The sequence below is a fragment of the Clinocottus analis genome, unplaced genomic scaffold (genome assembly GCF_023055335.1).
Source record: "Clinocottus analis isolate CAN_PGR_092001 unplaced genomic scaffold, fCliAna1.0.p SCAF_19, whole genome shotgun sequence".
Classification (NCBI taxonomy): Eukaryota; Metazoa; Chordata; class Actinopteri; order Perciformes; family Cottidae; genus Clinocottus; species Clinocottus analis.
The window spans coordinates 11312201-11327287 of NW_027175920.1; the positions used below are offsets into that span (position 1 = coordinate 11312201).

Consider the following 15087-nt stretch of genomic DNA (forward strand, 5'->3'; position numbering starts at 1 on the left):
GAAGTTGAGCTAACTCAGGACTATACGCTAAGAAAATAGGGTGCACCACAGACTCTTATCTTTTTTGTGTTTATTCCAACATCAAAAAACAGTAAAAAAAAAATACAAAGTGCAGAATACATGCATCAAACCATGGTACAAGATAGCCAGTGTAACTTTAAGGTAATATATTATATAAAAGTTATAAAACTCAATAAATAAATAAATACATTAAAAATACCTGAAATAACTTTAAACTGGTGGTAACAGGGGACTATGTGAACACATAAATTATACAAAAGTTATACAACTCAATAAACAAATCCATTACAAATACCTGAAATAAGGTAAACTGGTGGTAACAGGACTATGTGAAGACGTGTCTCTCTTCCTTTTATCCTTCACTCTTTGGCATCAGTAACTCCTCCAGCTGAGATGGCAAATGTGGCCTCATTCTCAGGCATATCAGGACTAGAGAATATCAAGGAGAGATAAATGAGAAGAGCAAATGTGAGTCTCAAATGTTTTCACTGTTCAAATAACTATTATGAGTTCCGTGGTCATGTCAAAGCAACCCTTTTTAGTTCACTAAGATTACATTGCTATGAAAACTTACTAATTGTTACTAACTAGTTTTTACAGTTTACAGAGTGTGGGTTTTCTTGTAAACATGTGAATTGAGATTTGTTCATTTTCATGTGATTTATGTAAAAGTGTGTTTTAAGATTTATTCCTGATGTTTGCACTTATTTTATGTGTTTTTTTTGTGATGTTTCGACTTGATACAGCAGTTTCCCCTTTATGCTGTGCATCATAATGCACTGCATCCAAAAATCCTGCATTACCAGTATTCGTCAAAAAATAAACAGTTACCTATCAAATATTTTAGCAATTCTCATCTCCGCACGCCCTTTCCTCAAGCTGATCCTTGTGGTGGAGGCGTGGGCCAGGATATGCCCACCAATTGGCTTCTTGGGATCAGCTTGAAACCTAAAAGAAGGAAAGAAAAAAAAATCTCACCAAAGCTTTAAACAATGACAGAAAACAGAATTTGAAAGTCAAAGTTTGTCTGATTTATGACTCTTACGACATTCCTGCACCGGGATCAGCTGTCATTTGGTTGGTGATAAACACGGCTACGTTGTACTCTAAGAAAAACATAAATGAAAACCAAACATGGGCAAAATATGTGTCATTCTTTGGAACAATATGCCTTTATGCATATTTGAGACCACCATGTGAGAGACACAAAAGCACCAAATTAGTCAACAAACAGCATATTAATTTGCGATATTCACTGCACATGCCAGTTAATATACATGGCTGATGTTTGTAATTTTACATATTTGTCCATAAGCACAGTCCTGGTTCAGACCTTCAGAGATCTTCTGCAGCCTGGAGAGCATCTGAGCCAGTTTCTGCTGCCGCTCAGCCAGCTCGCCTCGACCAGAAAAGTCTACTCTGAACAGAGCCATGATGGAGTCGATGATCTGACAACAGGGAGGAGCAGCATATCAGAATTCATGCGGAGCTTCACAGAGACTTAATAAAACAGAGGGGGGACATAAAACCACAGACATTATGAATATGTGAAGAAGTTCCTCTAGTTCATTCTGATACTCACCAAAAGTTTGAACACTCCTCCTTCCTCGTGGAATTTGGCAGCGACAAAGTCCAACAGCTCCATCTGGTGTTCACCTGAGAAGTGTCAAAAAGACAAACGTTAAATACAACCAAGTATCACAAACTGCTCTCCCTTTGCACAACACAAATGTGCCATAGTTCTCTGGTTGAAATGAAGTAAATGTTCGTACTGGTGTAGGCCCGGGCATAAAGCACGTTGTCCAGCACAGCACCGTGGTCCACATTAAACCTGTCAGCGATGTCTTTCAGTCTGTCTGGACGACTTGGACCGGAGTCAAGGATGACGTGAAACAGAACAAGAAAACACACTGACACACACATGAACAGTCATAGTATTGTCACATGAGGACAACTACTAGAGAAACATCTCTCATAAACATGTTTTCTAAATCAGCGCACAGTAGAGTGATATGGATGAGGTAATGCAGCGCTATCTATAGCCAGGGTTTTTCCTGGGGCAACTAATAACAAACACCTGATACTTCAGTTAAGAGCGACGGTGGATTGAAACACCAACTAAACTGCACATGAAATGTTGCATGGTTGTTCCAATCATTGTGAGGATACAAGGTGTTCTCTGTGTCAATGAAGACGACTTTCCCGCCAGAGTAGCCGTCATCGCCTGGCAGCTGAGCAGTGACTTTACAAAACAACATCAGTTTTATTTGACTTTGACTTCACTTCCAGGCAGCCTTTTTTAAAAAAAGGCTCCTTCCTTACCACAGAACGTGTGAGACAGCTGGGTTTTCCCTGTGCGGAACTCTGTAGGATGAAATAATGAAGTCATAGTTTTGAGCCAGTGCTGAAAACTGAGTGATATTAAAACAATATAACTACACACAGTATGTGTGGCTATTGGAAGACATCTCCTCACCGCCAAAGGCCTCCGTGATAGCCATACTCTCTATACCTCCACCCAAAAGTTTACTGTAGAGATACAAAACACAAGTTGTAACATCTTTACTTCCAATCAGTCATATTTTAACAGATTCACAATTAAAGACACTAAGACATAATTTTTTATCCACTTAGCTGGTTAATCTCAAAGTTTTGAAAAAAGTTATCCTACCAGCCAATTAAATATTACAGTAAAAGCAAAGTTCCAAATATCAATTTTAAGTACCAGTATAGTTATTTATCTGGATTAAATTTAAAATAAAATAAAAAACCTGTAATGTCACCTTTTAGACCATGATGGGCCACATTTCAGCTGCATCATTATTTCAGAAAAACTTCACGGATGATTAGCTGTATTACATCACTACATCTCCTACTTTGAGTATATGGAAAATGTTATTTTGAATGCATAGAATACAAACAAACAAATAATATGATCAGCAGTTTAAATCTTACAGTCTACGTGGAATCACCATTAAGAGCAAATCTTAACTCAAACTCCTGGCTGCCGGTTGTGATGTTGAACACCTGCTTCCTCCTCGTACTGTACTCAAAGGCGGTCTGGAAACCAACATTCTACAATGTAAAGGAAATCATCGAATAAAACCCAAATATTCTATGTAATTCAGTTTTACGATCACTAGAATAAATTAGTACTTGCTGAAGAATAACAATTAATTAACAGTAGAAAAGCCCCTTTTACCAGCATTTTCCCAGCAGCCTCCTTGATCTTTTCCACCTTTGCCTCTGACAGGCCCTTGATGTTGCACAAAGCCTTTCGGGTCGTCATTTGGATCCCCTTTATAGTGCAGATACCCACTAACTTCATCTTTTTAATGTCTGCCATATTCTGTGGTCATAGGAAGGACAGAGAATATTTACATAGACAAATTACTTTTCATCTGATGGGAAACCCTTCAGCTGTCACAGCCCTGCTATTTACTCACAATCCCATGTTTCTGGAGGAGGTCAATGTCTTGGAAGAAGGTGTCCTGTAAAGACAAATAAAATCAAGTTAGTTGCTGAGAAGCACATTTGATTTTATATAACTAGCTCCTATCTCGGACGCTGTCAGCTATTAGCCTAGACCGGACATAGCTGACGTCAGACGGCATTTTCATCGGTGATAGCGAGAGATGTGTAAGTAGTTTTACTCTGTAAGATTGTTAGATTACTTGATATGTATAGAGTAAAACTACTTACACTTCTCTGGCAATCGCCGATGAAAATGCCGTCTGACGTCGGCTATGTCCGGTCTAGGCTAATAGCTGACAGCGTCCGAGATAGGACAGTGTTTTGTTTTATATATATATATATATATATATATATATATATATATATATATATATATATATATATAGAGAGAGAGAGAGAGAGAGAGAGAGAGAGAGAGAGAGAGAGAGAGAGAGAGAGAGAGAGAGAGAGAGAGAGAGAGAGAGCGCGATTCTGGAGGGGGGGGGGGTTCTAGTCAGGGAAGGCCAATGTGAGTTAGCAAAGATAAATGGTAACGCCTAAATATATTTTGTCTCACCTCTTCATCCTGAAAACGAGTATCCTCTTCAACAACCTGGTCCTCAGCAGTTTTCATGTTCAATGTAGTATGGACTAAACGTTCAAAACTAAATGGATTCTTGCTGATTCAGTTTATTTAGCTAGGGTCAGCTAACGCTAAAATAACTAAGTTAATGTAGCTAATGCTAACCGGTCTATGTAGCGAAACTTCTATCTTATCAAGCTGTAGTTACTCTGGTCTTTCAGCTACCCTCGAAATCAACACGATGGTTATTAAAACTAACAAAACTGGGACTCTTGCTTGTTAAATTGTTTAAAACAAAACGATAGGAGATACTGACTAAAACATACAAGTTAGAGGGCAAAGTGCTCTTCAGCTTGTGTGAGGAGATCGTCACGTGAGACAACTGGCGGGAATTCATGATTTTGTTCTGTTCACGTACAGTCGGAAATTTTAAACTAATCAGTTGAACGACCATAACCTATCGATGTATCGTGATATTGCTAACGGTTAATAATTTTAGGTGCGCATGCCCAACTTCAAAAAGTAATTAATATGCGTATATGAGTCATAGTGATTTTCAGAAGCGCTTATTAGTGACTGACCCTGAGCACAAAGAGAAAACGTTCCCATTTATACTGACAAAGACTAGAAGCTTAAAAAGAGCAGTGAATGCATCAGGGGACACTGGCACTACAAATGTGCGCATTGATATCCATTTGAAAATACATGCGATGCATTCTGGAAATATTAGAATATTATATTGGGGTTTCTATTACGGAGACTGGGCATAGTTGTATGCATGACACTATAGTAAAAAACTAAAGCATCATGACCACAATAATGGACCAGTTTCACTGCAGATGTTGATATACCACAGTAGGACAAGCACACGTTTTCAAAGTAACTTAAATTATGGCCGCATTATATTTGGGTTACAGCTCTCAGGTAATTTCAATAATGTGCTTTTCCTGCTATGAAAAGTTAAACTGTCTGTTGTTAAAAGGTGTAGAAGGCAATTGGTCTAAAACCTATATTGAGACACAACATATAAGCATTCAGTCATTTTAATATTAGAAAACTTTAATTACTTATTTGTTAACATCTTTAATAATATTATTTAGTCTGGCATGTCATTCATAAATCCCTACTTGAAGCCATTTGATGACATACCCAACACACTGAAAGTAAACACTTATCTTTCCATTTGGTTTGGTGTTTTAATTACCACAGTGATGTTGAACAAAAAACAGAGACATGAGTTTGCTCACTGAAAAAATGAAAGATTGTACATTCACACGGATGGCAAAAGAGAACAGAAAATAACACAGACTGTGTGGAACCGGGACAGTATTGAGAGATTTAGCATAAAACTTTCGTCCACCACCATAATAGTTGTCAAAAACCATATGTCATGCTCTTCAATGACAATATAATTTCACTTTTCACATACTATCAAAAGAAAAGGACCAAACAATCTTTGAATAATTTAACACCAGGGAATCTGGTGTTGCTGCAATATACAATCTATCTGTTATTTGAAACTCAACATAACCAATTCAATAACTGAAGTGAGAGAGATTGCACTATGATATACCGACACACTGTATATCGTCTAACTTTAAATTGTGACATGTGACAAATGTACTAATAGGAATGGGCCACATAGAAAGGAGATAAATTTAGCAATTTAAATTTCAAGAGGCCGTCCTGAAGACCACGTATCTATTAATAGCGTTTACAGTGTGGTTTACAATGCATCAGACCTGTCTGTTAGATCACGGTAGACAAAACTGCAAAAATACTGCAAGTATAAGTATAGCAATGTTCTTTAGGCCGCAAACACCAAGACATATAACTGGTAACCTTCTGCTGTCAATTTATCCACTTATACCTCCTATCCCCTAAAGAACAAATTATTCATGTCGATTACAGATTTGTTCAAAAAATGAAAATAGAAGCAGTGCTCCTGGAAATAAGTCTCTGCATGATGTTGGAGTAAGGAGAGACAGCGAGAGAGAAGTGTTAGAAAACACATCACCCCTCCTCCAATCCCATCAGCCAATCTAATATGTTGGAGTGGGCCTTTCATGCTGTTGACATCCAGCTTGTGCTTCTCTTTTAAACTGTAGCTCTTGACCCTTCTCCACTGTCTCTCTGTCTCTCCTTGCGACCGGCCCCGCTGTATCGCTTAGGAGCAGATCTCAGGTTCATGTCGGCTCTTTCCGTGTCTCACATCTTGCCAGGTGCAGGAGGCATCATGCCCGGCATCCCACCAGACATTCCAGTGTTGGGCCCCAGCAGGATCTGGAAGAGAAAAAGTTGATCGTTCAGATGTCATGAATGTCATCAGACGACACATTAACCCATTAGAATTTACAATCTCCGTTCATGCAATGTTTATTCCTTAGTATGTGTCAACGCTTACTTCCACACCTCTGTAAAACTGTTTGTGTTTCTGGCCGTCTCAGCGACTGGTTGCCGTACGTGCACATGATTGCTCACCTGTCTCTGCTGTTGTAGCTGCTGCTGCTCCAGCTGTAGTCTCTCCGTCTCAAACACAACAGGCAGCACCAAGATCATAAAGGAGGTAGTACCGACCCAGAGCGCCGAGCGGGAAAAACTGAAACAAGTTAACAACCTGATTAGTTTTGGATGTCTAAGATGTGACCGTCAAAAGGTATGAAGTAAGGACTGCTGTTTCTATAATTAGCCTCCAGTGATACATAATGCATAACTGTTTGGAAGATGGGAGTCTGACTTCAGAAAACAAATACAGGACCAATGGCGGCTGCTGGGATCAGGCCGATGCATTGGTAGTTAATCTCTTGATCCACTCAGGTAGCGTAACACACACTATAAATTTCTGCAGTGACAATGTGAGACATCAGATTTACCCATAAAACGTCTTGGCCAGTGAGACGGAGCATGATGCAGACACCTCGGCAGCAGTGCGAATGGTATCGGGGAACATCTCTGTCAGGCCCCACAACCTCTCCATCAGCGTCTCATCCAGCTGAAGGACACAAATACGATCATCAGACACGACGCTATAAAACAAAAAGACTGAGTACGGACCCAAGCGGCAGCTCGTATGAATAAAATGCATGCAGAACAAAATAAATCCACATTAGGGTAAATATAGTTCCATATAGCCCATCCGGAAGTTAAAGCTGCGAGCAGGCTGGTTTAGCTGTTAACACTGATACATTGCTGCTACTCTCATGACATGACAGTGAAAACACTGCTAGTTAGATTAAACAATGTTTTAACTATTTAACATTTGCACACGCTTGCAACTGGACTCATTCGGGGTTTGTCATAGCTAGGAAACCTCAAGAGCTAACTATCTAGTTAGCATTGGTGTAGCCGTGTTAGCTAGCAATGCTTAGACGAGAAAGAACAGTGTGACTTGTCATGTTATGGCTCTCCTTTCTTCATTCACATTTCCGAAGTACCACAAAATCACTAGCTACTAACATCTTCATCTTCGTCGTCGTCAATCTCGTCCGCGGGGGGCCGGCTGGGCGCCGGGCCCTCAGCGGGGGGAAGCTCCTCAATTGTGGGCATGTTTTTTCTGCTCGCCCGCTCCTCTCCGTCGGCCCTGGATCAGCAGCTGTGCGCGCGGCGGGGAAATTATAACACGGTGAAGCCGACAATCCGTTCAGTGCGTTTCTGAAGGCTTCCCACGGACTTTCATGCAAGCTAATGCTAGGAGGCGTGCATCTGTTCAACGACAGTCCGAGGTCACAGTGGGAAAACGTGAGGTTTGTCGGGGACGCATTACGACAGCGGGTCAGGGGTCAGTTTGTACGTCACCCATAAATAAACAGCGCCTCCTGCCGTTGCGGCTGTCCAACAGCAGCCTGCGGTGGCGGATGTCCGCGGCTTCCCAAGTAGTCATTAAAAGACACATCAACAGTTTACCGCACCTTAGATTTACCTTAGATAGAGCAGTAGCATGCTTTTACCACTTGTTAAGGATTGGAAGAACACCAAAAAAAATCACATTATTGGCTATTATTTTGGGGTCTATTTTGCGTTTGACATGATCAAATGTCTCACCGTTTTGCAACTCAGTTGAACAGAAAAACAGTCAGGACATAGTTTTTTTTTTTTTTTAAATTCACGTTTCCTCTTATGGTTTAAAATAAACTCAGCTCAAATGGAGGCTACCAGCCCCGTCGGACAAACCAATGAATGGCATTCTCTCAAAAATATGTACAACATAGTAGTTCAGAGTAGAACCATTGGTCATAATCGCGATGTTGAATATACATATTTTAACTGCATGTGCATTAAAACATATATACTTAAATTGAGCATAATTGGAAGTAGGCTATTTTTAATACATGCTTTGTCCTCTGAATTTCCCTTCATATGTTTTTGACAGCTACACAAGATTACGGAAAACATAAATATCCCCATATAAATAAACTCCCAGGATCATTCTTAATAATTAATATAAAATCCATTCGTGCAGAAAAACAGAGACACAATGGACCACCCACATTGTCTGTCGTGCAGCAGGGGAATTGATGTTCCTATAAACGCACTTTTCATCAAATGCGACACTTATACTGAAAACAATGAGTGCATGTGTTTGTGGGAAGTGTGGGTTTTTATATTTCTGACTTGTTTTTGTTGTTAGATTCTGCATGAATTTTAACTTCCCCATTTATTAGTTTCTACCGCTTGTGTCAGCAAAGTGTGACTCTAAATACTTTCCCAGTAGTTTTACCTTTTTTTCAGAGAAGTTGTTGTTGCTGGGAATAAAAGGGGGGCTGGTCATGGAAAAGTTCTGGGACGCAGGGATTCCTTGTTTACATCCTCCCGGAGTACGCCGCGGGGGCGGAGTTGGCTCCGCCCTCATTCTTTAGACCTGACGTCATTGTCGCTTGTGTTTTTTGTGAATGAAAGAATCCAACCTCAGAGAGCAGCGGAGTAATTCCGGGAAAAGGCGGACTGACATTTTGTCGCGAGCGTCGCGTCGACCCAGCAGGTAAATGATATGTTTTACTAAATATTAAACGTTTTAACATTTAGCTTGAATTTGATGAACATAGACAAACACTAGGGGACTTCTTTCCGCCGGGGACTCGCCAACCAACCAAGGACGAGTGAGCAGGCAGCTGTTTGCTTTAATCTCCTTTAGGTTAGCTCGTCCGGAGCCGTTGATGCTAGGTGCTAACAGTTAACGTTACTAGCATGTCTAAGATGCTGCTGATCATGTGGCCCCGCTCTTCACATTTATGCTTCTATACTTGTAACACCTGACAGCCAAACGATGTCCCACTGTTCGTTTGTATCTATATGTTTTATACCCATTTAAATGGAATATTTAAAGTCTTACTAAAATGGATGTCGAGGGCACTCGTGATGGCTGTTTACTATAGCAGCAGCGCCTTCACCTCCTCTCCCTATAAGGATACGGGTGGATTATGGAGGGAGCGACGCTACAGGCATATTTCCAAAGGCTGTCTCTATTCGCTGTTTGTTTTTGTAGTAATTTAGATCAAAACTGAGCATATATCGGGGTGTTTTACTTTACAAAACCCCGCTAACTAGCCTCAGTCGTAGGCTACGTTTGGCAGTGCTGCGTTCACTTGTTGCGTCCCACTTTGGGAGCAGAAAAGTACGTCGTCTTAAGTGATATTTATAGGGAGGCACCATCGTGGAGACCCGTTGCTGTTTGGACGGACACAGGAAAGACGCGGTCACAGCTGGTGTTCCTGGTTTGGACTGACGGGCGGTCTTTGTGGAGCTGAGCAGACGCTTTATTGCTGAATCACCCTGACTTTACGAAACGGCGGTCTGAGGGGTTTCCAGCCGGCTGCTCGGACAGCCGCTGCTCCTGCCGCATCCACGTCCCACACATGCCGGGAAATGCAGTTAAATGTCAGCAAACTACAGACCAGTTTTATTTAGCTCTTGTGGAGCAACGCCTACTGTACACGAGCTTTAGGCCTACATGTACCGTTAACGCCCATTCCACTGTTATGAAGTCAAGTTTTTTTTAACGGGAATTTGATTTTTATGGCTTTGAAACTGAGCTCGAGGGGTCCTAAAAATGAAACTGACTAAATGTGACTGTAACTTCCTCCTGCCCGGCAGCATGGTTTACTTGTTTGTTTTCTGACTGGCAGCTACTCTCTCTCTCTACACAGATGTTTACACCTTTTTTTTAATAGATTTGATAGTTTTGACTCCTGGAACAAAATGCCATACATTAGTAGTAGAAAATGCCTCATTTATAGAAGTGTAATGTAGTGTGCAATTCTAATGAATGTCAGCTTACCTCATGCAAAAGTGAGGAGTAAATCTGTTTACCTTAACTTGAAATTGTCTTGATTAATAATCACGTATTTCTAAAATTCAAATTTGGTCACAAAGGTCCTGACCTCATCTTCAAGACGTGGCTGTCAATAGGCAATATATCAAGGAGTGAATTGTAGCTGCAGCATGGTCTAGTCGACTGTTTCTAAAAAGAGTTTTTAGCTCATTAGTGAAGCTGTCAAAAGCTACTCAGCTCCCTGAAAGCTTCATGCACATCCAGTATCATGCAACCATGCTTGTAACTTTTTTTGAAATTTTAATTTGTTCACATTTCTGGGCATCAAAAACAACAAACTGAAAACCCAGTCAGAAAGAAAATCCATTGTTGCAAAACATTGAAGTTCACACTTTCACTCTCCAAACACTATGGTGGGAAAACCCCCTGTGGTTTGATAATGTCAAAGTAAAACTTAGATAACTGCTAATGTCAGAAGATATCTTTGCTAAATCCAGTCACATGCATTGTAGCTTCTCGTCAACACACCATGTGGTCGTTTCTATCCGGTATCATCGGGTCAGAAATCCATATCGCTAAAACAACTTCAAGTTCAAGTACACCGTAATTTATTTTTTTATCAACATGACGGTGATCTGAAAACACACAGCGGGCAAATCAACCAAGAAGTGACTCTGTTGTCCCAGTTAAGTTGTTGGACTTTAATCCCACACAACAACACGTGCGAGCTGACCTTAAGACGGGTGTAGGAAGTCCCCACGCAGCCTGTGTGAACCGATCAGCAAGAAGACCGGGAGAGTATTTCCAAACACAGCGGCGTTTAGGCGGTACAGACTTAAACAAACACTCTTCCTGCTATCGTTACAGGTTGTTAATGGAAGAAGCAATTAAAGTGTGTGAAACTCACCTGACCTTGGTGTCGAGACCCCTTTTTTTTTATTGTAGTAATTTATAGGTTTCAAGGAAAAAAGTCAGTTAGTGCTACAGAAAAGTTTCAGCTGTTTTCTATTTGAGTGTTTATTACAATGTTGTGTTCTCTGTCACTTTAAATGTCTCTTGAAACGGTGAGAAATCTTTCCCCACAATGAAAGCTTTGAACCGTTGGTGTTGTGTTGACAAGAGGAAGTGTTGAAGGAATTGGTTAGGACACCTGCTTTGAGCAACCAAAGGGCAGACGCACGGTAACTTCCTCCTCGCTATTCCAGCTAACTGAGAACGGCGTGTCGCTTTCAAAACCTCCTCTTCCTTTAATATGAAACCACAGGGTTTAATGAGAGAGCGCGTTTGGAGAAGCATGAAAGATCTGTGGGTTCTCCTTTTCTTTAGCGTGCATGACTGGCTGTCTTGTGAGCGGATGGTAAATGTCAGGCAGGATCTGAACCAAAACAGCATGATTCACAAGAGTCACATGTCACAACATAAATGTTTTTTGTGCCCCTTTTCTCTTCGTCCGCAGTGTCTGTATCTGTGTGGACTGGTGCGTGGAGAGGCCGAAGACAGTCGGATCATGACATCAGAAAGAAACAACAAAGCCCTGAAGGTAACGCACAGCCTGAAATAAAACTCAGTGCTGTTATCTCAATCAGTCGTGTTTTAGCCTGGGACTATTTCTGCTAGAAAGATAACGTTAATTTTGCTGATAAATACATTTTACCTTCCTATCAGCTATTCTTTTACGTCATTGGTTGTGTTTTGTCTTCTCTCCCTTCTCCACGTTTACCCCGTCCTCTTTTTTTTTTCCTTCAGGTGAAGCAGGAATGCGGTGAGAATGTGCCCGTCCTGTCGGACAACGAGCTCATGTCCCTCACAGTACGAGAGTTGAACCTGCACCTGCGCGGCATGTCCCGCGACGAGATCCAGAAGCTGAAGCAGCGCCGGCGCACCTTGAAGAACCGGGGCTACGCCGCCAGCTGCAGAGTCAAGCGTGTGTCCCAGCGTGAAGCCCTGGAGCTGCAGAAAACAGAACTCCAGAGAGAGGTGGAGAGGCTCGGGGCCGAGAACGCCGGCATGAGGAAGGAGCTGGAGGGGCTCGGCGCGCGACTGGCCGCGCTCCAGAGGTTCGCCAGGGGCCTGGAGGTCGGGGGAGGCAACCTACTCGCCACCGCGCCGCGCCTCAACACCGCGTCAGTCATCACCATCGTGAAGAGTCCGCCACAGCCTCAGCCACAGAGAGATCAGGAGCCATCCTAGAAGGAGTTTCTGGACTGGGGGGGGAGGGAGGGACGCACAACCTGCAATGCAAACACACACACACACACAGGCATATATATATATACATACACACACGCTATATGCACACACAAGCCGAAGAACAGGAAAACGATTTTACTAGGAAAATACTAAGCACTTGTCTGCATTACGCCTCGTTCACATTTTCAAATTCTATAGGATGTTCGTCAGCGGGAGTCCTTCACTCCTGCGTGACACCGTGTCAACGGAGAGGCGCGTAGTTTTCCAAAACCAAAGCGCCTGGAGCTGCCGAACGCCCCCCTCCACCACCACCACCACCACCAAGGACGGGGGTGTCCTCCACTAATGCCGGTTTGGGACACCGCGGCTTAGATACTCGCTTCAGTGCGTTTTTGTTTTTTGCGCATCGTGTCCAGAAAGAAGCAGCAGGCTTAATGTGAACGAGGCGTCGCGCACTGACGCACTCACAGTCCACACGCACGCACACAAGAAAAACCCTCACACTCGGATCCCCGGTCCACCCCCGGAGACGTAGACTTTGACGAACTGGACTCTGACTGAAGCCGGGCCGACCCAACCAGAGTTACTGTACATGTTCACTGATCAACAAACCCGGCGCCGACGCCGGCGCTCTCGCGATTGTGCTGCCGCGTTGGCCGGCCGGGGCTTCTCCTCCCTGCTTCGGGCCGTGGCACCTGACCAACAAAGCGAAATGCCAGGGCGGAGAGGACGCATGTGCAGCTCCCTCCAGCTGCACGGCTCGCATTCCTGGTCTGAAGTTACTCGCTGTCTCTCATACGGGCCCAAGCCCATGCGGCTCTGCTACTGTGCGAGAAACTGTCCCAAAGTCTGATTCACTCACTCGTGTTGGTCATTAATGCAGAGTTTCTCAACCTCGGTGTCACTTGATATGCAGGTGGGAGGGAGGGGGCTAATAACTGTTTAAGGGTCAAGGATATTTGCAAGCAAAAAATGGCCACGCGGTTCAGAGAAGGTTAAGAAACGCTGGATTTGTGAGTCATGAATTCCTTCCCGTTCATTCAGTGACATTTCTTTCTGGATGCGTCTGCCACTACTTCCTACCTGTTCTACGAAAGTAGTTTTGTACTGCTTGTGTACACATTTCTCACATTAATGCAGTGCCTTCAGTGTATGTCGGAGTGAGAAGAATGCAAACCTAAGAGGGGAAAGGGTAAAAAAAAAAAAACAGACTGTAATCGCTCATTGTTGACCGCACATTTCTTTATTTAGGCTTTCTCTGAATTCTCCTGTTTTCTGAGCTGTAATCCCCCTTTGCTCATTTCACAATCCCTACCGTGCAGTAAATGTGCTACAGTCTGCTTTTTTTTCATGTCTGGTAGACTCCCAACAACAGATGTTGGTCATTTTGCTACAAACGTGTAATAGCGGAGTCGCATCTGGTAGGAATTACGTTGAAGCCGATGCAAATCCTCTGCATACATTCCCGTCGTGTGTTCTTATTTGTAATGTTTGTATGTGCCGTTGAGAGACGAAAATGTTGAGTGACATTTATCAGAGATATATTCTATATTTTATTTGTATTTAAAGGTAGATGTTATGAAAAGACAAGCTAACGAGTGCTGTGATGTTCTGTGTGTTCAGAAGTACTTACTTATGACTAGTCCGGGGATATTCTCATGTCTAATTATTGTGTTGTGTGGCAACGATGATTACTTTACAAAATGTTAATTATTAGCTATGTAGAAATATGCTCAAAGCCAATGGCCATATTGCTGTATGATGATTTTTTTTTTTTGCGTGTGTTTTTTTTGTGCCATGTTTGTACTGGCTTGTCATAGTGGATTCTTGGAGGGATATTATTTTTCTATGATGATTTGTATGTTTTATTTGTGTGAAAAATTGAGGTCACTTCTGTATTGGCTGGTCGGGCAGATCCACAGGGATGTTAAAGGAAAACGGAAAATGTGGAAAGGGGCGATGGAGAGGAGGAGAAGACGGGGAGGTCGAGGGCCGAGGGTTGAACGATGGAGAGAGAAAGTAGGCAAGGCGGACTGGGAGAAGGTTGGAAGAGGTGGCGCTTTATTCACTTGAAATCCTCCATCAGTCGCGGGCCGGTTTCAGCCCAGATGTGCTCAAACAGGCCTGGCTGTCATGGAGTCTAGGCCACTGAATAGTGCTAGCAATATCATTTATAAGCAGGCATCGTAACACAATAGACTGTGTTGACCAAGATATGAGGCATATATTTAGCTATATGAATATCGGTGTGGCAAAGCATTTATCCCAATATTTTAACGTCTCACATCTGTCAAACTGTGCTGGATGTTTTGTAATACTTGCAAAACAAAAAAATGTTTTTTGTATTTATTACTTGTATTTTTTCTATTGTGAAAATTTAAGTACATTGTCTATTTTATATATTAATTATAATAAATGTTGTACATATTGTACATAAAATGGTGCGTTTGTGGTTGTGGGTTAGATTGGACCAGTAGATGCGCGCGCACACACACACACACACGTACCACTGAAAGGAAGCGGAGCTGCAGGATGTGTTGCACAAGTTATCGCTCTGGATCAGAAGATAAAC

The 15087-nt window shown here is 42.3% G+C and overlaps 3 protein-coding genes across 5 annotated transcripts; 1 reads left to right on the plus strand and 2 right to left on the minus strand.

Moving 5' to 3' along the window:
- Nucleotides 1-115: 115 nt before the first annotated feature.
- Nucleotides 116-4425, minus strand: dmc1 (DNA meiotic recombinase 1). Of its 3 annotated transcripts, none has more exons than XM_068583141.1 (13): nucleotides 4052-4425; nucleotides 3468-3512; nucleotides 3224-3370; nucleotides 3014-3096; nucleotides 2498-2550; nucleotides 2344-2385; nucleotides 2191-2263; nucleotides 1794-1885; nucleotides 1604-1677; nucleotides 1355-1469; nucleotides 1073-1127; nucleotides 853-968; nucleotides 116-450 (listed from the first exon to the last, which is right to left on the minus strand). In XM_068583141.1, exons 1-12 carry the CDS (start codon nucleotides 4106-4108, stop codon nucleotides 896-898), a joined length of 909 nt encoding a protein of 302 aa, XP_068439242.1. In that variant the 5' UTR covers nucleotides 4109-4425; the 3' UTR covers nucleotides 116-450; nucleotides 853-895. The 3 variants fall into 3 exon arrangements, with proteins under 3 accessions (XP_068439242.1, XP_068439240.1, XP_068439241.1); XM_068583139.1 differs by having other exon boundaries at nucleotides 853-969; nucleotides 1067-1127; XM_068583140.1 differs by lacking the exon at nucleotides 2191-2263 and having other exon boundaries at nucleotides 853-969; nucleotides 1067-1127; nucleotides 1794-1931.
- Nucleotides 4426-5098: 673 nt separating this feature from the next.
- Nucleotides 5099-7812, minus strand: tomm22 (translocase of outer mitochondrial membrane 22 homolog (yeast)). The gene is made up of 4 exons (XM_068583198.1): nucleotides 7514-7812; nucleotides 6931-7049; nucleotides 6539-6656; nucleotides 5099-6340 (listed from the first exon to the last, which is right to left on the minus strand). Exons 1-4 carry the CDS (start codon nucleotides 7601-7603, stop codon nucleotides 6266-6268), a joined length of 402 nt encoding a protein of 133 aa, XP_068439299.1. The 5' UTR covers nucleotides 7604-7812; the 3' UTR covers nucleotides 5099-6265.
- A 1136-nt stretch (nucleotides 7813-8948) lies between these two features.
- On the plus strand, nucleotides 8949-14891 carry maff (v-maf avian musculoaponeurotic fibrosarcoma oncogene homolog F). The gene is made up of 3 exons (XM_068583197.1): nucleotides 8949-9035; nucleotides 11782-11865; nucleotides 12072-14891. Exons 2-3 carry the CDS (start codon nucleotides 11833-11835, stop codon nucleotides 12513-12515), a joined length of 477 nt encoding a protein of 158 aa, XP_068439298.1. The 5' UTR covers nucleotides 8949-9035; nucleotides 11782-11832; the 3' UTR covers nucleotides 12516-14891.
- Nucleotides 14892-15087: the final 196 nt, after the last annotated feature.

Coding starts and splice junctions, on each gene's coding strand:
- dmc1 (XM_068583139.1), bottom strand. CDS start 4,108: ATGAAAACTGCTGAGGACCAGGTTGTTGAAGAGGATACTCGTTTTCAG. Junction 2,551..3,013: donor ACCGGCAGCCAGGAGTTTGA/GTTAAGATTTGC, acceptor GTATCTCTACAG/TAAACTTTTGGGTGGAGGTA. Junction 1,678..1,793: donor TTATGCCCGGGCCTACACCA/GTACGAACATTT, acceptor GACACTTCTCAG/GTGAACACCAGATGGAGCTG.
- maff (XM_068583197.1), top strand. CDS start 11,833: ATGACATCAGAAAGAAACAACAAAGCCCTGAAG. Junction 11,866..12,071: donor GAAACAACAAAGCCCTGAAG/GTAACGCACAGC, acceptor TTTTTCCTTCAG/GTGAAGCAGGAATGCGGTGA.
- tomm22 (XM_068583198.1), bottom strand. CDS start 7,603: ATGCCCACAATTGAGGAGCTTCCCCCCGCTGAGGGCCCGGCGCCCAGC. Junction 7,050..7,513: donor ACGACGACGAAGATGAAGAT/GTTAGTAGCTAG, acceptor TGTGTCCTTCAG/CTGGATGAGACGCTGATGGA. Junction 6,341..6,538: donor AGCTACAACAGCAGAGACAG/GTGAGCAATCAT, acceptor TTTCTCTTCCAG/ATCCTGCTGGGGCCCAACAC.